The sequence below is a fragment of the Harmonia axyridis genome, chromosome 5, assembly GCF_914767665.1.
Source record: "Harmonia axyridis chromosome 5, icHarAxyr1.1, whole genome shotgun sequence".
Lineage (NCBI taxonomy): Eukaryota > Metazoa > Arthropoda > Insecta > Coleoptera > Coccinellidae > Harmonia > Harmonia axyridis.
In genome coordinates, this window is record NC_059505.1 from 42,154,581 (window position 1) to 42,177,176 (window position 22,596).

Below are 22,596 nucleotides of genomic sequence, written 5' to 3' on the forward strand. Positions count from 1 at the left end.
TGGTTTATTCTAAGTTTGGTGTGGCAATTCATCATGAATAGACTCACGCCTGAACAACGCTTACAAGTAGTGCAATTTTATTTCGAAAATAATGGTTCTGTGCGGAATACGTATCGCGCACTACGTCCATCTTATTTTGTTTAGCGATGAAGCGTCAACAAACAAAACTGCCGCATTTGGAGTGAAGCTAATCCTCAAGTGTATGTCGAAACACCGTTACATCCAGAAAAACATACTGTTTGATGCGCTTTATGGGCTGGTGGAATCATTGGTCCGTACTTCTTCAAAAACGATGATGGCCAGAACGTTACAGTAAATGGTGATCGGTAAAGAGCCATTATTTCTAACTTTTTCATTCCTGTATTGAACAACCATGATGTCCAGGAGCTGTGGTTCCAACAAGACGGCGAAACATGTCACACAGCTCGTGCCACAATCGATTTATTGAAAGACACGTTTGGTGACCGCCTAATTTCACGTTTTGGAGCTTTGAATTGGCCTCCAAGATCTTGTGATTTAACACCGCTAGACTACTTTCTGTGGGGCTATGTAATGTCATTGGTCTATGCGGATAAGCCACAAATCCTTGACCATTTGGAAGACAACATTCGCCGTGTTATTGCCGATAAACGGCCACAAATGTTGGAAAAAGTCATCGAAAATTGGACGTCCAGATTGGACTACATCCGAGCCAGCCGTGGCGGTGATATGCCGGAAATCATATTTAAAATGTAATGCCACAAGATTATCTTGCGGATAAATAAAATTCATGTAAATCGAATAATCCATCGTTGTTTTATTGCAATTTAAAGTTCTATAGCTCTAAAAAAAACACCCTTTACAACCGCAAATGTGCCAATTGGTCACTAAAATTTTCTTGTTGGCGATCAAAATGAGAAAATTACAGGAATTTAGTCAAAATAACAGCTCTCTCTTATAATAAGCCTACAAACAAAAACAAGCTCAACACTTTTTGTCCACTATAAAATTCCGAGATATGGATAAGTCTCTATTTTCCCGACTTATCCTCAATTTCCCGGAACAGACGAGCAGTTCTTCTCATCCCACTCGAGTCTTTTTCTCGGAAAATCCCAGCTTTCTCGAGGATACCGCCTGGATATTCGATCTTCTCGTTAAAGGAAAACTGCTAGAGACTAATTGCATGAAAGGACGGCAAAGAAGCAGAACAAAGCTGGAAAACTGGACTACAGTCCACTCAATACCGTCGGAAAATTCCGAAGACGATTTTCCAGACTTCATAAACGTTGTCGGCAATTATTTTTCCACTTATTGGGAAAATCTCACCCTCGGTCTGTGATTAGATTAAGGGGTCGCTTTTCCGATCTCTCTCTCGTCGGAAAATGCAGTTTATGAAAAATCGTTTTTCACTTCCGAAGCGACTCGAGGACACCGCCGGGAAATCTATGAGGTTTTCCACGAGATGATGAGAAATTATGTGGAAGAGTGGAGCGGTTTTCCTTCATGGTAATAAATGACTTCCTTCGGAATTTTCCATTTTCCTATCATAGTATTATTTCTCACGATAAATCGTGTCTGTTTTTTTTTCTTTTATGGTTTGTTTTTTGCTCCATGACCTACAATATTTTTCGTATTATTGTTTCATCCTAAAGTTTTTTTGTTGCAATTTTTTCCATTTATTTATTTCCCAAGTATTCATTTTCCTTATTTGTGTATAATTCACGTTGAATGCTTGATGTTGATGTGATATTTAAAATCACGAAATTCCAGTACCAAGTTGATTTCCATCTCTCAATCAGTGTTTTCTCCAACCAAATTTGGTTTCTGAGAACGTGGCAGGTATAATTCGGAGAACAGCCAATTTGAATATATACTTCCAATTTTATCTCAATTAGCTGATGGGAAATAAGCAGTTTCTCCACTTTTGTTCAGTGATATAAGCTGGAATTTGAATATTTTATTGAGTCGACATGAAATAGCTCTTCTGGCAGGTATATTTCAACAGATATCAATCAGTAAAAGAAGACCTCAGTCAGAATAATATCTGCTAAAATAATTTAGCATTGTGCAATAGATCATTTCATATCATTTTCATATCTCGTCTAAATAACTCAACTTTCAGAAGTTTCATTTGAAGTAGTTTGAAGTGATTCTTTCATCAAAAGTGATGCTTTCAAGGTTCCCTATTTTCTGGAATACATTCTAAATTAGCATACTACTCTAAAATGTATCAAAAGTAGAACATAGATGTCAGAGTAAAAAGCTTATAGTTGCATAATCTTGGTGTGGCATAATTTTTTGGTATGTAGTTTCACCGAATGCTTTTTTCAATGATATTCTATTGTTACTATCATCTTCAGCTTGTCTAGTATGATTTTCGTACACCTTAAGAATACAACTCGGTACTTAGTGATGGATTAAACTTTGTTCGTCAATTACTTTTTTTGGCTTTTCAATTGGCAAAATTTCCAAGCATTTTGTTCTTTGTAATGGATACAGATGATTGGATGGAATGTTTTATGGTAGCAGGTTGTTTCTACTACATATCTTACTTAGATCTATTGCCACTTAAATGGCTTTATTGTTCTCTTCAATTATGTTTTGACAGCAATAATAAGACAATGTCTTCCTTTTTATGGTTACTACTTTCGCATAGACAGGTACCTACACTTGTCACGTCCTTTCAAAAAATAATAACTCGATATATAATAGCTACAATTGAACCTCACGTGGCACATAAAGAGTTGCTTGAGATATCTTTGTATGTTCGTGCTTCCCTTCCTTCTAGACATCTTTAATATCAATAAATTCAGCTTGGCCCTCTTCGACGTAATTCTTCCATGAAAGGATAAGCAGTTAGTGTGAAACAAACGGTCCAAAAATGAACACACAAGAGAACCATGTAAAGTATGTTGTCTTCATCTGTATGCAAGGAGTATGATGAAGTATCTTGGTACAGAATGGAGGAATCTTGGGCCTGAGATATTGCGTAATAAAACTAAGTAGAGATTTTTTTCAGAAAGGGTGACATCTTAAAAGCAATTTGCTGTATATTCTGGGAGCCGTAACATAGTTGGTTAAAGAGATTTGGTCTTATTGAAGATCTTGAAGATACTTGAAGAGTTGTAGCTAATTTGTACTCATATGAAGAATTCGTTAATGTTATTTGTCAGTTGTAGACTGATGTGTTTTTTGATGTTATTGTTTTCTCTTCTTGAAACCATTCGATTTATTTGTTTTTGCTTGACAATTTTAGGGATTGTAATGAATATAGTAGTTAAATTGTTAGTGTTGTCATTTCTTGACAATTTTAGGTCTTAGATGTATGAATGTGCTACATGATTAGTGTTTCTCTTTGAATTTATGTTTTTGACACTTTCCTTCGAAATGTTAGTACTACGGTAGTTAGTAAATCACAATCTTCAAAGGTACAATAAGTGAGTTATCTTGATTCCAACAAGGCCTCGTTCTGGATACTCACCGATAAAAACGAAAAATAGCCAAAAAGAAACCTGGGAAGACTTTTTCCTCATGCTCGATTCACAGGTTTCCCATTCCACTGGTCTTAGCACCCAATACTCTAACCATCCACATGTTCAGTCACAGAAGATTCGGAACACAGAGTCACTGGACCGTCTATGGTCGTAGTCTTAAGCCGGGGTTTTTGTGGAAAATCGTCCAGAAAAATGGTCCAAGTCACATGTGTCACACAAGAGATCGTATACGAGACGGTATATTGACGCGAGTTACCAAACACACGGGCTACACCAACGTTTCTGACGGCTCTACACTCTCGGTGTGTATCGAGATTCACTCTGCTGGAGTATTGACCGGGACGGTTTGTCTTGCGCCGAAGCCAGGGGCGTGACGCCCTGTAGGGCAGACGGGTAGGCCCTTTGACTCACAAGAAAAATAATGCAAATTTTACGATATGGTTCCATATTTTTCCTCTCAACGTAAAGTAACTCATAATAGTTATTTATGCAACAAGTGCAACAAGTGAATGTTTATTGCACTCGACGTGAAATTGTCCGACGAGGCCGTTAGGCCATGTTGGACAACACGTCAAGTGCAATAAACAATTTTTGCACGAGTTGCATACAACATTTTTTATACGTTCATGCAAAAAACAAGAATGATTCATTGAGGTGCGGCACTAGGTGTAGGAAAATGAAAAGCGCAACTTGAATACTTTATTATTAATATCGATTTGCATTGAAACAGGAACTAATACGTTACGAACAATTTAACTCAAACTTTATTTTACCCTCAATGTTGAAAGTGAATGAACAATTGGTGCAATTTTCAATATGAATATTTCGTAGTGAAAAGTACTTTTTAAATCCACTTCTTGATTTGTTACTGCTGTAAACGTACTAGTACTTGGTAACTGTACAACTGAGTGCAATAAAAACTTTATTGCACTAGTGCAATAAAGAACTTCTTTTTCCACTAAATATCGTTCAATAAAGTTCTGCTTTTTGCATGAATGTAAAAAAAGAAAATTGCATTGAATATCATTTATAAAAAAATTTCAATAAATATTCAGCGCCAGCGGTGGAATTCGATACCGTTTTGAAATTCGTATGGAAATTTCGAAAAAAATGTGTGAAGCACTGTCAGGAGTTTCAGAGCGTTTGTTCATTCAAGCGCTAATTGCACCCTTTACACTGTGTCCGTAAAGTATGGAACAAATTCATTTTTAGCTAAACAGACACCATTTTAAGAAATAATCCTGAAACACGTCGATTTTTTATTTTAATTTACCGTATTTTAAAATAATAATCTAATATACAGGGTGAATTACTTCCGAGTAATGACGTCACCGTCATTTTTTTAATGAAACACTTCCATTTTGTCTCAATTTTCCGATTACTCTAGCTGAGCTGATTCCAAAAATGTATCACATGTTGATTCCAATTGGTACAGGGTGGACAAAAATACAATAGTTTTGTGTGTGCTCATAAAGTAACAAGTAACATTCTTAATTAGTTAAATTAACAATATGATGAAAAATACTTATTGTCTAGCGGCAATTTGTTTGTATGTGACACCCTGTAGTTTGTTACATTTTTAGATTAATAAGAATGTATAAAAATAAGAAAAAATTTCTTTCATATTATGTCTGCTCAACCACAAGTACCAAACATGTTTGGAAACAGCTCATTTTTATCAATATTGAAATGTAACAAACTACAGGGTGTAACATTCGAACCAATTTCCGCTAGACAATAAGTATTTTTAATAATATTGTTAATTTAACTAATAAAGAATATTACGCGTTACTTTATGAGCACACACAAAACTATTGTATTTTTGTCCACCCTGGAGGTACCAATTGGAATCAACATGTGATACATTTTTGGAATCAGTTCAACAAGACAACGCTACGTGCCCCACAAGCAACTAAACAATCACACCGTGTTCTTTCTCGAAGAGGTGATCACAATTGGCTACCGAGATCTTGTGATTTAACACCTTTAGCCTTTTTTCTTTGGGGCCACGTGAATGATAAGTTCTATACCAATGCTCTTTAATCGATTCAAGACTTTGAAGGTGGAATTCGTAAGATTATCGAGAACATATAGTCGCCAATGTGCAAATTGGTAATGAAAAATTTCTTGAGAGGGCTGATATCGTTTTCCATCGTTAATGGCATACCTCTCTCTCCACAATGGAATAAACATCCATTGATTTCTTTCAAAATAAATCTTTTTTTTCATTCCAAAATGAAACATCTAATTGGAAAACACTTTGAAATATTTTGGATCGGTGAGCATTGAACTGATTATTTTTCTATAAACTGTGACTCAAAATAATCAGTGAGCACGCTTATATTTCCGAACATCTAGCGACTGTCCACAATTTGCAAAATTTCAATTGCCACCAATATTCCAACTCCTTTCTATAACTACCTCAATCCCAAATATTTTTCAGCTTTGCGTGACCCGAAAATGAAAGTGTCAATTCCTGCCCATACCCCATTATCAAATCACAACAATCGAAAGCCATTAGCAGCAACATCTACCGCCTGATTCAACCCTGATTAGCCCGAATGCCAATTGTTACAACCCTGTCATCAACGTCATACCTACCCGAATTACAATATCACCAACAACAATACCTGAGAGTAGGTAAAATCGAGGCCGTTCCTAATACGCCCGCCTTGTGCAGGACAGCCAACATAACCAGAGCACAACCCCGAAATAACCATTTTCTTCGTTCACCTCCACTTATCGACCGTTACCTAGGTCACTTCATTCAAAATAAAGCCATGTTGATTCCGCATTCGGAACCCTAGGTGCGCCAATGCCTCCCAACTCCAACCCCTCGCATTACGCAGGGACGTATCGGCGGTTCGGCACTCTCGGGGGCCGACCGCAGAGACGTGCCGGCAGGGTTGCCAATCGAAGAACTCAATGGTCCTAATTTATGATTCAAATATTTAAAAAATCATAGGACTGTTGGAGAAAGCATTGTCGTATTTTATTGGGTTCCGAAAAAGACAATTGAGAATTACTCTTTCTCTCACTCTCTCTCTCTCACACTCTAACTCTCTCTCTCTCTCTGACACAAACTCATTTTTTATTCATCGGTTTTCAGAAGAGGCAATTACAAATGATCTCTCTTTCTTTTACTCTCTCACTTTCTCTCTCCCTCTCTTACAATACCACTTTGTCTCACTCTTGCTTTTGTAATATGACTTTAACTTTTCCTCTTGCGCCAAAACACATATTTTATTGGATTTCAGAATGAAAAATCACTAATTATTTTTCTCTCACTCTATCACTTTTTCTCACTCTATCACTTTCTCTCACTCTCTCACTTTCTCTCACTCTCTCACTTTCTCTCACTCTCTCACTTTCTCCCACTCTCTCACTTTCTCTCACTCTCTCACTCTCTCACTTTCTCTCACTCTCTCACTTTCTCTCACTCTCTCACTTTCTCTCTTTCTCTCACTCTCTCACTTTCTCTCACTCTCCCACTTTCTCTCACTCTCTCACTTTCTCTCACTCTCTCACTTTCTCTCACTCTCTCACTTCCTCTCACTTTCTCTTATTCTCTTACTTTTTCTTACTCTCTAACTTTGTCCAATTTTCTCACCTTCTCTTACTCTCTCAGTTTCTCTTACTCTCTCGCTCACCATACAATCTCACTATCTCCTTCTCACGAACTCATATTTCATTGGGTTTCAAAATAGACAAGTGCAAATTATCTCTCCCTCGCTCTTTCTTTTACTCTTTCACTTTTCCTAGCTTTCTCTTACAATCTCACCCTCCCTATTACAATCTTACTATCTCTTACTCTAACTCTCTCTTTCACATTATTGTTTCAAAATAGACAATTGTGAAATATCTCTATCACTTTCTCTCTCACTTTAACTCTCTGACAAATTCACATTTTATTCGGTTTCAAAATGGACAATTGCGAATTATGTCTTTCACTCTCTCTCACACTCTCACTCCCCACTCTAAGTTTCTCTCACACTTTCACTTTCTCACTTTGAGCCTCTCTTTCACATTCTCATTCTCCCACTCTAAGTATGTCTCTCACACTCTCACACTAAGTCTCTCTTCCAAACTCTTACTCTCCTACTCTAAATCTCCCTCCCTCTCACTTTCAATCTCACAATTTACAACACTTTCTCAAAATTAAATCTCTTTCTGTCAGAAACTCTATATTACTCAGAAGTCAGAATCTCTGTTTCTCCTAATAATTTTTTTTTTGAATTGCTCTCTTTCACGCTCTATTCATGAAAAAATATTTTTTTTATCAAATTACGTTAATTAGAAATTTATACTACAAAATAACAAGAATCGGGTGGAAAAAGAATTTTTGTTAGTAGATTGAAATATTCTATATTTTTCTGCGATGATACTCGAATCAAAATCAGATAATTACCTATCTAAGATAACTTTAAGATTATTATTGCAATGGATACGAATTTAGCTTTTCCAAAAGCGTAAAATTATATTACATCTAAGTAAATTTTTCTCTCAATCAAGTTCTTATGTTGAGTAAAAATCTTGATCACGCAATGGCAATAATATCCAAAAAAAATATTCTCCGATCTCCTGACAAAAACGTAGATGTTGCATCACCGCTTTCTGCCGCGGGCCGTATCCGACGTTTCGAATTTACAGCCGTCATTGGGTCATCTTTCGTGAGATTTATTAGGCCCCGTTCAGAAGACGAATGGCCCGTATTCCACCGTCTCACACCAAAATGGACCATGAATGGATCCCGTAAATTAAGAAAAGAGTGTGAGATTTTGATGCCTGGGGAACGAGCGACGTCTGACCTCTACGTTGGTGATTAATAGTAGCAGTAAAACCTGTCAAAACAAGGATCTACTTATCTCCATTTCCACTCTCAAATCGGACGAAATAAAGTTGGCAATAGGAATAGAAGGACATTTATCAGATCGAGATAAGGAGCGTCTAAAATGGGAATCGATTAAATCCGACCTGATTATGGCAACAATGGGAATCTTATCGTAAATAAGAAACGAAATTTACACTCTAGTAAATAGTAGATAAAGGTCGGTAGGCTTTTGTACGTGGTGCGATCAAGGATTTAAAAGGAGAGATGCTAACTTAGCGAGGATTTTTTAGTAAGTTGGGAACACTGAGGACTAAGTCCATTGGAACGTTACTATGGTGAAAACTCTATGAGTCAGAAGCATAGAGTAATAAACATAGATAGAGGGAGTATACGCAATTTTTACATGTCCCCAACATGGTTAGATTACGTTGTCGTATTGTGATATATTTTCAAATCCACAATTTTACTATATCATTATGAATGTATATTATATTGAATGAAATATATTTATATGCAAATTTGAATATTTGGAATCTGATATTTTTCCTAATTGTCGAATTTATAATAAGCAGAATATATATTATATTCTGTATCTACCTGCTGAAATCCAAGGTTTGGCAACTTTTGCTCTCCTAGTGTCATCGGTTGTGTCACGTCGTTTGGCGCGCTTGAAGTTTGTTTTGCGAATTTCTGATATATTTAGGTATTTATTTCAATATATGTATTTCGAGTTAATATGAAACGTTGATTCACTATTGGACATAAGAAGTGCATTTTTTGTGGAGAAACTCGCGAATTGAGTGAAATATCGTATCACTGATATGTTTTAATTTCCGCGCGCTTCATGTCTAATTTGATAGTTCATGTTGGGGACAAAATTTGCTTACTGAAAATGACATATGCTGCCTCTATCTATATTCATTACTCTGGCACTTCAACCCTTCATCAAAATAGGGCATCAAACGGAAAAATACAACCTTAGTTGCGCAAAAATGAAAGACTCAAGAAGAGTTAATCAGTTATGGAACGCAGCGCTTGGCGCCTCATACATTATTCTATGCTCGTCGTATGAGATCACGCCGCCTGATTTGTCAGATTGACACTTCATTCCGCACCACCGACCACATCCTTACGACCATAGATTGAAAGATCGCCGACAATTAAAAATTTATCGTATTCCGATGTGTTAATAGTTTATCGGTTATTGACAGACACTCGTGGTCGATTGGATATCCTCCCAAGGCTTTGAGAAAGACCCGTGCGTCTCATTTGATCCGCACAAAATGATCAATCCACTACATGAACAGTCATAGAACATTAATATGCGCAAACAAATAACGATACCAACATGACAAATTGAGTTCAATTTATACAGGAATATGCCGGATGAATAATTTTACATGTCCCCAACATAGTAAGATTACGTTGTCGGATTGTGATATATTTTCAAATCCACAATTTTACTATATCGTTATGAATGTATATTGTATTGAATGAAATATATTTATTTGAGGGATTCCCGATTGAATATGCAAATTTGAATATTTGGAATCCGATATTTCTCCTAATTGTCGAATTTTGATATAATAAGCAGAATATTTATTATCTTCTGTATCTACCTGCTGAAATCCAAGGTTTAGCAACTTTTGCCCTCCTAGTGTCATCGGTTGTTTCACGTCGTTTGGCGAGCTTGAAGTTTGTTTTCTGTATTTCTGACATATTTAGGTATTTATTTAAATATATTTTGAGTTATTATGAAACGTTGATTCACAATGAGACATAAGAGGTGCGTTCTTCGTGGAGAAACTCGCGAATTGAGTGAAATATCGCATCACTGATATGTTTTCATTTCCGCGCGCTTCATGTCAAATTTGATAGTTCATGTTGGGGACAAAATTTCCTTACTGAAAATGACATACGTTCCCTCTATCTATGTTAATTACTCTGAGATCCGCACAAAACAATCAATCGACTACATGAACCGTCACAGAACATTTATATGCGCAAACAAATAACGATACCAACATGACAAATTGAGTTCAATTTATACAGGAATATGCCGGATGAATAATGAATCGACGTTCAATAGGGACAAATTGAAGAGCTTCCCCGGCGATGAGTCAGTTTATTTAGCGGGCTGCCTAACAATTAAATGTAAAATGAAATTAAATCCGCGTATTACGCGTGCTACGAATTTATAACATGATCGAAGCAGATCCCTGATGCGGCTCCGATCGGTTTATGCAAATTTAAAATGTTTATTTTCTGTAAAACTAAAATGAGTCAACAATTGATAATAGTATATTAAGCATCACGAGCGGTAAGCATTTTTTACCGATTGAAGGCAATTGTTAGATGGAGGAGTGTAGCAGCAACTGCAATTATTGTCTTAAATCGGTACGTCTCAACGTTCGTGATCCGGATAGTGTTATTTGCACGATCACGTTGTTTTTCCTTGATTTGAATGAATTAATTTCCACTTAATAACATACGATTCAAAAGTAACATTTATATAAAAGTGCTATTTCAGATAAATCAACTAATATCCACGAGGCATATTACAATAAACGATTGTACTAATTATACCTAAGTTTTTATTCAATGTATCTTAGACAATTTGTTAATACATATATCGAAATTTTCTTGTTTTCGGTTCTTAATTCTTGTCAAATTGAATGTACTGTTATGCAGACGATGGAAAGTAGTTTTGGGTTCGTGAAACACAAAATCGTCTTGCCAACTGATTCTGTAAGTAGTTGAGAATCGTAGGGAAAACGGAAAAGTATTTCAGTTACTTTATATAGTATATTCATTTCAGCAATGGCTTGACGTCACTAATGACGTAGATCGGAGATGTCCACTGTATACTCCTTGAAAAGACATACAAAACCCAGTAGTTTGTAAAGTTAGTCTTGTCAACTTTTTGCTATATTCCTGATGTACGTATTCTGCCTAAGCGTTTTATTTCATTCCTAATAAAATAGTGATAGATTTTAGTTGTTTTCATCTGCTTTCCTCATACTTTGATTGTCTAGGCTTCAACCTCGGCAATCATTTCTTAATTTGAGTGGAATTTCTTTCCCAGAAGCATTTTTTTGAGGTCTGCAAAAAGTCAGTAATCACTGGTTGCCAGATCTGGAGAATGAGCTGGCTGAAAGTGCAATTTGATCAATTTGTTTATCGATTTGTTGCGAGGAGATTTGTCTCGGTAAAAGAGAATTTTTTAAAGACGTTTTTTCTTCATTTCTGCATTCAATCGATCCAATAACGTTACGTACTATTCACTGTTGATAGCTAAGCTAGCATCGGTGGTTCCTGGACTACGTTTAAAGTCGTCAACATAGCACATTTTTGACGACGTTATGCCATTGCTTAAATATACAGGGTGTTTCTTGGTGGTCCAAACAAAAATGACAGATTTCATGGATTATTTTAAGCTAAAAAGTTGTATAAACATGATGCCACAAACTCTTTGTTTTCGAGGTACAGGGTGTTGAAGTTTGATTTTTTCCAAGTTTTCTTCTCATAGCTTCTTCCCTCCACAAGATATTTAACTTAAATTTGGCATAGATATTCCAATTTAACGTTTTCATCATGTAGGATTATAATTTTGAATGCAAATCTACAGGGTGATATTTTTTCTGGAACAGTTCCCGTTTATTTCCTCCAGAATTTCTTTTTTTGGTGGACCACTGGTAGTTTGAGGAAATGTCAAAAAGAACTTTGGTCCAGAACTTTGTAGTTTTGTCGTGTCTGCTACCGATTTCCAGGAAAAAATTTCAAACAATTCTCTAGAAATCCTCAGGAAAATCCAAATTATTATGAACATCCATTTACCCAATATGTAGCAAAGATTAATAAAGATTCGATAAACTGCTATAATCATCACAAAAAAGGAGGACTAAAAGAAACACCCTGTATCTCGAATACAAAACGTTAACAGGCCCATGTTCATAGGACTTTCTTTTTAATATTATCTAAGAAATCTCTCATTTTCCTTTGTATCTCAATTTCAGGAACACCCTGTATAATATTAAGGAAATATATAAATTTATCTGCTCCATTTAGAGTTTCACACCGACTTATTCAACGATTATACTCTCTGACATCGAATCGCATCCACCAAAAAAAAACCTTCCAAACCACCATTTCTCACTCTGTGCTTCCACCATAATTCGACCACAGAACCCCATAACTCTTCTTCTTCCTCGCGCAACCGAACATACCTCATTTTTTTGGCCAACCCAACGTAGCGTGCGGAATTTTTCAAGAAAATCACGAACAGGCATCCCTCCCTCAGCGGGCGGTCTTAGCCTATGAATGGTAAATCAGAAAGGCGCAATAAATAGTCCAGTTTTTTTCGCAGAAACGTCCGGGGGTTGAGGAGGCAGAGAGTGTGCCAAATGGAAGGGGTGAGAGGGGGGGGTATTAGAGGGTAGGTATGATGCCAGAATCGATACTCATCTTTCTTTAATCCTTTTTAGATCTAGTGACGGGCTGGGCGGGGTGTTTCCGGGAATTTGCACGGTTCAAAGGATAAATTGTCGCTCTGAGTGGTCCATCAGACGGATGCTGGGACGGAACGTGGCCTTATGGAGATTCCGGGGATTATCCGTGCACAGACGAAACCTGTCACGGAAGCGTATATGCATTATGTCATAGAATGGACTGGGATTCTTTGAAACGCGCAACACTTTGTGACAGTGGTGGCTCATTTATATTTATCATATATAGGTATAGGGTTTTCCAATAAGGGGTTTCATTTTGAATAGCACATAGAGTGATGAACATAGATAGAGGAAGTATACGCAATTTTTACATGTCCCCGGCATGGTAAGATTACATTGTCGGATTGTGATATATTTTCAAATACACAATTTTACTAAAGGGTGTTTTATTTAGAGCTATAGAACTTTAAATTGCAATAAAACAACGATGGATTATTCGATTGACATGAATTTTATTTATCCGCAAGATAATCTTGTGGCATTACATTTTAAATATGATTTCTGGCATATGACCGCCACGGCTGGCTCGGATGTAGTCCAATCTGGACGTCCAATTTTCGATGACTTTTTCCAACATTTGTGGCCGTATATCGGCAATAACACGGCGAATGTTGTCCTCCAAATGGTCAAGGGTTTGTGGCTTATCCGCATAGACCAATGACTTTACATAGCCCCACAGAAATTAGTCTAGCGGTGTTAAATCACAAGATCTTGGAGGCCAATTCACAGGTCCAAAACGTGAAATTAGGCGGTCACCAAACATGTCTTTCAATAAATCGATTGTGGCACGAGCTGTGTGACATGTTGCGCCGTCTTGTTGGAACCACAGCTCCTGGACATCATGGTCGTTCAATTCAAGAATGAAAAAGTTAGTAATCATTGACTGTAACGTTCTAGCCATCATCGTTTTTGAAGAAGTACGGACCAATGATTCCACCAGCCCATAAAGCGCACCAAACAGTCAGTTTTTCTGGATGTAACGGTGTTTCGACATACACTTGAGGATTAGCTTCACTCCAAATGCGGCAGTTTTGTTTGTTGACGTAGCCATTCAACCAGAAGTGCGCTTCGTCGCTAAACAAAATAAAATGGACGTAGTGCGCGATACGTATTCCGCACAGAACCATTATTTTCGAAATGAAATTGCACTATTTGCAAGCGTTGTTCAGGCGTGAGTCTATTCATGATGAATTGCCAAACCAAACTGAGAATAAATCACTTGACAGCTGTTAAATCGGTCGCCATCTTGAACAGTAATGTCAACTTAAAGTTATATACCTCGAAAAAAAACACCCTAATCCTAAAAACACATGTCTACAAAAAGTGTTGCAAAACATTTTTTATTACTGGGTGTTATTTCCAATGTATCTTAAGATTTTTACACATTTTATTGATCAGAAAATAAATAGCATCTTGCTGCCCTGGCACCTTTCTCTATAACCCTTCGACCAATGCAATCAGAATCAGATACATCCCACACATGAACGTATTCGCAGTTTGAAATCCCCTCAAATCCCTCCTCTTCCAAAAAACCCTCACCAAGAATCAAGAATGCCTCTCTTATCCAACACGAACAAGCATTAAGATGGCAGAGTATGATCCAGATGATCTGGCAGGGAGGCCGGTTTCTGCGAATTGGCCCATTATATCCGCTCTGAAGAAGCGACCGGGACCATTAGACACATTGTTTTTATTGCCCGCCAGAGGGCACTGAAGAGATACGGTTTAGAGCTGATTGTTTCGCTGATGAAACTTTGCCATTCTGGAACGCAACTTGGAAAACGGCCATTGCTGGGGAGTGATTCGAACAAAATTCTAGTTTAATATTCGCACGAAATGTCAAACGTATAAAGCCATGTTGGATTAAGAGCAACGAAACTATATCTAAAATTAGGCGGAAAGACCTAGCGTATTTCGAATGATAGCCCAAAATGAGAAACGTACAAGCTTTACGAGGTTTTTCAAATTGGTATTCATGAAATTTTTTCGCTATTTCCCCATGAGCCTTGAAACCTTTAGAATAGAACTCAATTAACCTGATATATACAATGATTACGTGATACATCTATTTATCACTTTTGGAACTATTTGAGGGGCGGCAATTCGGCCTAGTATATTGGCCACCTTTCCTTATTTCTTTCTAGATTCTTAAACACAATATGAGGTTGATCCGCTCTGCTGTCTTTGTCAACATTCCCTGCTATAAAAATCACCATACCGACTTTACAACCAATATAAACAGAATTCCGTATTACTCTCATTGAAAGAGGGACAAAATCATTTTATATTCCACGAAGATGAAATATTTGGAAGCCGAAGTTTACACATTCAACATATAGAAAATTCCTACGAAATCAGTTACTATCAAATGCCAAATGTTTTCAACGGAACATATGTTTGTAATCCCAATTAGTTTTCGAAGCAATACAGAAACTTTGCATGCCTTCACGTAGATAACGAAAATGCTTGCAATGGACTAGTTTTCATTTTTTTGTTAAGGATTAATTCTAAAAATTTAAGTAAAATGAAACAAAAATGTGGTGAATCATTGAAATATCTCTAGAAATGAAAAAGTTATGGGACTTTGAAGTTGCGCTTGGAAGAATAATTTCATAGTCTAGTGTGTGACGTCACGCCACTTACACGAGGCGACTGGTTTTCACAGAGTGCTTACGAATTCATTGGTGTACAATCAATTGTGCCGTTCGTGTCGTGTTTTGTTCGTTACACGATGGCTGAAATTAAAAAAAAATCCTACAAATATTGTATTGTGCCTGTGTGCAAGCACGACAATTAAAAACCCCAATAAATTGTTTTTTCATGTACCAAATGACATGAATCAAAGGAAGAAGTGGTGCAAATTAATGAGGCGTGACTTAATTGGACCTAAAACTACTTCATATGTGTGTGAAGATCATTTTGATGTAAGTACCTTTCAGTACTAGCTGTCTATTTCTGATAATAAAAATACTAAGGTGTAAGTTGGTTTGAAATAAGTTATTGAGTAAAAATAACTTTGTCCTTTCACGAAGCCTTCTTTCATTATGGTGACATAAAAACAAAACTCGAGTTAAAACTACACTGTACAACTACAAACGGCGCGAGAGCCTTGGCGCGGCTAAGTATTTAAACATAATTTATGGTGTAGCGATCACAGGCAAGTGGCGTGACGTCACAGACGAGTCGAAGACCAAAGACGTTCCGCGCTAAAATTCTATTTCTCAGTCATTTATTGATGGATTTTCAAAATTTTTTCACTGATTTATCAGTTTTGCTCTATATTTTAATTCTATCGTGTCAAATATAGTATTATCAACATCACGAAACTAGTCGATTGAGCGATTAGTCCATTATTTCATGAATTATAGGTATAAATCTGAAATTTTGAAGAAAAAATTTGACAATTTTCTCGAAGCTGCCACTTCTTCTGGTCATTTGAAACGCACTTGAAACCTCACTATCTTATAGATCTCTACTCGATCTCTAGAAAACGTTCTTATTTGAGGGGTCTGCGACCAATATTTCAGGAGATATAACGATTTTTGTATGGAAATTCAATTTTTACTGGTTTTTCGATTTCAAATTTGGTAATGGGTTATGAGAGGAGTCATGCTTTTTTTCAGCAGGTGGGCCAAAAGATTTTTTGGTTAGGCACCGACCCTACCCAAATACTTCTCCACCAAACAGAGCTTCCTCAAAAAGCCGGATCACCTCCAGGCTACTCATCTCTAGCCTCCAAACCGATAACCATCGTCTAAAATCTCCACATCTTCATCTCGAATTCTTACGTCCGGTAAAGCGTGACCAAAACGCGCGTTTTCGGTTGGCCCACATAAATCCACCTTTCCCTACAGCCTCTAATAACAGCTTTGTAGACCATGCGGGGCAGAATTATCAGTGACATTGCGGTAAAAACGACGTTTTCGCAGAGAGAAAGACTCAGGTCGGTCAGTTCTTGTGTTCCTAGTTCACGGCTGGCTTAAAGTGGGTCTCTCGGACAGTCTTCTTCTATGTAGCGGTGAGATGAGCAGACGATCTAGGAAAAATCGCGGGTTTTCGGACTTGATCTAGTGACCCGTGAGGTGCTGACCCCGCAGCGTGTGGAGATGTTGCTTTCTTTGTGGCGTTTGGCGCTGGTTTTTGGTTTTTGTGCGAATTGTGAGTATGGATTTTGGTGTTATTTTTGAGGATTATCGTTTAGAATTAGATTTTCAGTTTTCTATCAGATAGGATTTAGTGAAACATTTTTGAATAAAATTGTATAGTTTATGTGAAGCTAAACATAATTTTGAGCTGAAAATTTGAATATTGGGATTTGAGACAATGATCTTTCTTCCCAAAATATTTTCAGATCTCTACAACTTCCGGTTATACCGGAATAGTTATTTATAATACAAGTGCAGAAGGCATTGATATTCTTCCACGAGTTCAAAATTCAAAAACGAGCCACGAAGTGGCGAGTTTTGGAATGAACGAGTGGTAGAATGAGTCTTCTGTACGAGTATTATACATTATTTTCTCTAATTCATTGCATTTTTATTGAAATTAATGAAATATTTCCATAAATATCATTTAGTGATTTTTGCATTGAAAAATGTTGGTTGGCAGAACTGATTTCTTTAAGGCAAATTGATGAATTGAGAGATAAAGCCGTGGCGGAAAGTTCGGAGTACCAACATATAATAATGAAATATAACCATGAAAACTGTGCGTTTCTGATATATTCTCGCACGATTTTGTTCTACAAGATGTGGAAGAATGAACGGAATAACCACAGAATTAGAGAAACAGACTACTAATTCATTATTTCGATTAGCACACCCAGTATATTATTGCATCATTAGATAGCTTTTTCGACGACAATTTCGGCAATATGCCATACCTTGGGTGAAAACTCAACGTTTCCTGAGTTGATGTGATTCTTAAAAAAAATGGTGGCGATGAGGACTCATATTTTTTTTCAATATTTCGGCAGAAAAAGCTATTTTCGAAAAAATTTTGTTCTTTTTCGATTCTGCAAATCCGTAGTATTATAAGACTGTTTGCGGTTTGGATCAAAAATGTACAGGGTGTTCATAAAAAGATCATGAACTTGGACAACTCAAATTCTTTAAAACTCAAGAACCTCCTGAATTTTGTCGCATAAATTTAGGAGCACCCTGTATACGTTGTTTCTTGTAGTCCTACTTTTTTGTTATGATTATACCAGTTGATCGAATCTCCATTAGTCTTCGCTACAGATTGGGTAAATAAGTACCAAAACTCATAATTGATTTATCCATAACAGATTACTAACTGGATCTTTATAATAATATGGATTTTCTTGAGGATACCTAGAGAATTGTTTGAAATTTTTTTCTCGAAATCAGTAACAGATACAACAAAACTACAAGAAACCAAAATTTGTAGTACTAGACCAAAGTTTCTTTTTAAATTGCAGTAAACTATCATTATTCGACTGAAAAAATGTTCTAAAGCAAAGAAGCGGTCACTATTCCAGAAAAATATCACCCTTGTAGATTTGCATTCAAAATTAACATGTCACATAATGGCCACTTCAAATTGTAATATCTATACCATATTTGAGTTCAATATCTTGTGAAGGGTAGGTGCTATGAGAAAAACACTTCAGAAAAGATCAAACTTTAACACCCTGTATCTCGAAAACAAAGAGTTTGCGGCTCCATGTTTATAGGACTTTTTTTTTCTTAAAATGATCCGAGGAATCTGTCATTTCCTTTTGTACATTTGTTATATCTGCACCAAATAATGGAAGAAAAATATTCTGCATTCAAATTTATTTGTTCCGAATTGAATCGATCTTTCTTTCCATCATTTTGAGACTAATTGCAATTTGATCGTATCGGTATTTTCAATTCTTAACAAAAAAAAAATTTCGTATAGTATCGCTCCGGAACGATTGAACATATTTTGACCATTAATGAACTTTCAGAGATATTCACACCCTGCGCAAAAACTACTGAAAATTTCACACAACCATTTATTATTTCTTTTTTTTACTCAAAAAAACTATATACTAAACTTCAACATTCCTATTTCCTATTGACAATTTCTGTATTAAGTAGTGTTTCATAATCCTATCAACGAATCATCTTTCTGCGCAGTCAATTTAGTCAAACAAGCTCCAAGTTAAATAAATCCTGTACTTGTTCCAGATAGACTTGAACTACGCCATCTTGTATTGATGAAAAATGAAATTACCTGCACCATTTTTATAAATTTTCTCTATTTCTGATGAAGAGAATTACATTAACATTTCGAAACTCACCTCTTGATTTTATAGAGCTGACTGTAGATTTTACTGGTAGAATATCATCCAAATTTTTATGATTTCCCCTTTGGAAAACATAAGGGAAGCTGTCCAAGTCCTTTCGTCCGCTGTTTTGATTCTTTCCAGCTTCAAAATCATCATTTTGTCAGTTGTACTGCTGGCTATATTTTAATTTCAAGATGTCTTCCACTCTTGCAATTATATTTTCGATGCGTAGATTTCAGTTCGGTATGATTACACTTGATTGCATCTACAACAATGATTTTACTCAAATAATCGAAATAATGAAAATAATATAATAAATCAACAATTGAATCGAACATACCTGTAACAATGAAATCGAAAATATAAGACAATTCGAACAGGAAATTTATATAATTATGCCTTTATACATAGACCTAATAACAAATGATATTAGGTCTATGCTATGCAGTCATAGATTGCAGTCAAGATGGAAACAAAACATCGATAACAAAATGTAGATATCTGTATGGAGATGTTTTCGTTAATCTGAATATAATATGTTGTAGGTGTCCTGGGAGGAGTGTGGAACATATACGATTTGAAATACTGGAGATGCCTGCTGAAAAAGACCAATGAATGTCCAGATAACGACATAAAATTCTACCTTTACACACAGTAAGTACAATTCACCTTCTTTTCTATGGTTATCAGTTCATCTCCTTATTATTTTCAGTGAAACCGGAAAGACGAAAATAAGGATCGATATAAGAAACCCGTATTCCCTCAAACTTTCTGGATGGGACCCAAACAAAAAAAATGTCATCATCGTCCACGGTTTCAATGGAACAGAGAGTAAAACACCCATGACAATACTCAGAAACGGTGAGTTTCCGATATTTATCTATGCTTCTTGAACTAATCGATTCAGTGGTTGATGCAACATCACAGAGTAAATCTTTGGTAACATTAGAAACTTTCAGCTTTCATTTAAATATCCCGAAATTAACTAAATGAAGGATTATTTATCAACGAAAATCTATTTTTTCAGCGTATCTGTCCAGACATGATTACAACATTTTAACGGTTGATTGGAGGCCTTTGGCTAGATTTCCTTGCTACCTTTCAGCTCTATCGAATACGAGACTGATAGCGCAATGCACAGCAAAACTTTACGCTTTTATGATGGACAACGGGGCTGCTGCTGAAGATACAACCTGCGTAGGTCACTCTTTAGGGGCCCATATTTGTGGTATGATCAGCAATCACCTCAATGTGAAACAGCACAGGATTGTCGGTAAGAAGAATTTTAACCACAGAAAAACGTTTGAACACAGTAGAAAAATCAAGTGAACAGGGCCGTCGCTAGGGGGTAGGCAGGGTAGGCGGTTATTTCATAGTTACAATTAGTTGAAATTATTTAATCTTTTAATTTTCATTGGAATGATCATTAATTGTATGGTCTAGAGAAAATATATTGTAATATAAATAGATGTAGGCACTCAGGCCTGATACAGAACTGGTAACACTCGAATTATCTCAGTTTTTCTGAAAAATATCTAAAATTTAAATCAGTAAGGATGTGCCTTTTGCTGAACTACCAACCAGATATAGAATCCTCTAATGTGAAAATCATTATATCATATTGGCGGATAATTAGATGCAGTTTTTCAAATAGCACTAGGGTATTCTTCTTCAATCCGTCCCTGTATTTTGTAAATGGTTCATAATATTCCCGGAAGAGGACGCTAAATTTCTGGATAGTATCGCCATTCCTTCCTAGAGGGCGCTGATGAACATTCAAATATTCAAACGCCTTTATCCCTATCCAATGATAAGTTTTAATGAATTTTCCCAGGTTTGGATCCTGCAAGGCCCCTAATCGATCGATACGCTGATAATGTATGGATGTTAACAAGAGATGATGCCCACCAAGTACTTGTAATCCACACAAATGCAGGATTTTTAGGAGAAGTGAATCAAATAGGCCACGTCGACTTCTGCGTCAACGGTGGAAGAATGCAACCCGGCTGTAAAGGTCACAGATTAAGTGAGTCCATACTCTATTGATTATCCGTCAATTATTTCAAGGTCAAAATCAATTCTGTCCGGCCGGCTACCGCGTAGATGATAACTCTCGAGCGGAATGTGCTAAAGACTTGAAACTTTCAGGGTAGGATTAGGGTTTGAAAATCTCGCTTGAGTTCGTTAATGGGCAAAATCAGTCCGATGGTTCCGCAGTTATATACAGGGTGTTTCCTAAACATGCGGCAAAAATTCAGGGGGTTGTTCCTTGGACTATTCTAAGAATATTTTGTCCTTTGATGATTTTTGAAAAACCTATTTGTTTCGAAGATATAGGGGAAACAAAATTTCAGATAATAACATTTTATTATGAAAAATTACATGAAAATTTAATGAATTTCCATCAGCAAGTCCATAAATGAAATGCATGTCAGTCATCTCGGTGTTTGTATAGCGATTCATAATAGTCAAAGATAAAATGTTAATTGCTAATACATCACAAAACGAATTCAAATGAAAACCGTGTTTAATCTGTATTCCTTTACCATCTGCACTTATCAATTTTTAGTCAAAAAACTGGCCGTTTTTAGTAATTGGAATGTTGTTAAACAAATTTAAAAATAAATTGTACCTACTTAGTAAACACAGTGCGGTACGCATTTTTATTTAAACTATTATTAATTTTAAAAATATGAAAAATGTTGTTCGCCCTGTATCTTCGAAACAAAGAGGTTTTTCAAAAATCATCCAAGGACAAAACATGCTTAAAATAGTCCAAGGAACAACCCCCTGAATTTTTGCCGCATGTTTAGGAAACACCCTGTATACATGTATATGAAATTTTGTTTTCTCAATAATTGAACAAATTGACATTCAATCGAACTGAAATTGAGAAATCAGCTGGAAAATAGTGGAAGACATGTTCATGTAGAATTTCATGCAGATCGTATTTTAGGAAGACTAAAAAAAAAAATGTTTTTGTGATATTTCAATATTTCAAAAACTATCAGTCAGATTTCAGAAAAAATTGTTCCAAAAATGTGATGAGACATATTCTGTTTAAAATCAAGATTATTGAAGCGGTCTGAAGGTTCATACAAAACTTCGAAAACAATTGAGCAAATATGAATTCGAATTTTTTTCTGTTGAATTTTAGGAAGGGCCCGTTGCAGTCACTTCCAGAGTGCTTGTTATTTCGCTAATACAGTAAGGAAAACGAACTCCTCCATAGCTTATCCTTGCAGCGGACAGTGCCCCAAAATGGATAGAAATCATTGGGGTTTGCTCTCAAGAAATGGAATTCCGATGGGAGAAGATACACCTTACGGGTAATACAAATTTTGTAAAAAGATTCTCTAAATTGACCGTTTTCATTTTCAGCGCCAAAGGAATGTTCTGCATTGACACCCATTCCAACACAGACTGCCCTTTCGACTAAGTTTATATATTTTATTATTTATTTTAGTTTTAAGAGAAATAAACCCTAAATCTATTACCTCTTCTGTA

The 22,596-nt window shown here is 36.3% G+C and overlaps 2 protein-coding genes across 4 annotated transcripts in view; one reads left to right on the plus strand and one right to left on the minus strand.

The window, feature by feature from the left end:
* The window catches only part of LOC123680969 (transmembrane protein 132E), a 99,391-nt gene extending 95,610 nt beyond the window's left edge, over positions 1 to 3,781 (minus strand). For all 3 annotated transcript variants that reach the window (XR_006747580.1, XM_045619111.1, XM_045619112.1), the window contains exon 1: positions 3,461 to 3,781. Coding sequence is in view for 2 of the 3 variants with exons in the window: in XM_045619111.1 (XP_045475067.1) it covers positions 3,461 to 3,512 (52 nt within the window). In the remaining variant the exon portion in view is untranslated. The remainder of the gene's footprint in view (positions 1 to 3,460) is intronic.
* Positions 3,782 to 16,719: 12,938 nt separating this feature from the next.
* On the plus strand, positions 16,720 to 22,586 carry LOC123680971 (lipase member H-A). Its single transcript, XM_045619114.1, has 7 exons — positions 16,720 to 16,970; positions 19,635 to 19,743; positions 19,802 to 19,950; positions 20,117 to 20,362; positions 20,924 to 21,115; positions 22,247 to 22,418; positions 22,471 to 22,586. The coding sequence occupies exons 1-7, from the start codon at positions 16,919 to 16,921 to the stop codon at positions 22,526 to 22,528; spliced, it is 978 nt and encodes a 325-aa protein (XP_045475070.1). The 5' UTR covers positions 16,720 to 16,918; the 3' UTR covers positions 22,529 to 22,586.
* Positions 22,587 to 22,596: the final 10 nt, after the last annotated feature.

Excerpts from the sequence above, each read along its gene's own strand:
- LOC123680971 (XM_045619114.1), top strand. The coding sequence starts at position 16,919 with ATGTTGCTTTCTTTGTGGCGTTTGGCGCTGGTTTTTGGTTTTTGTGCG. Across the intron at positions 19,744-19,801 it reads AAATTCTACCTTTACACACA|TGAAACCGGAAAGACGAAAA; the intron begins GTAAGTACAATT and ends TATTATTTTCAG. Across the intron at positions 22,419-22,470 it reads GGAGAAGATACACCTTACGG|CGCCAAAGGAATGTTCTGCA; the intron begins GTAATACAAATT and ends TTTCATTTTCAG.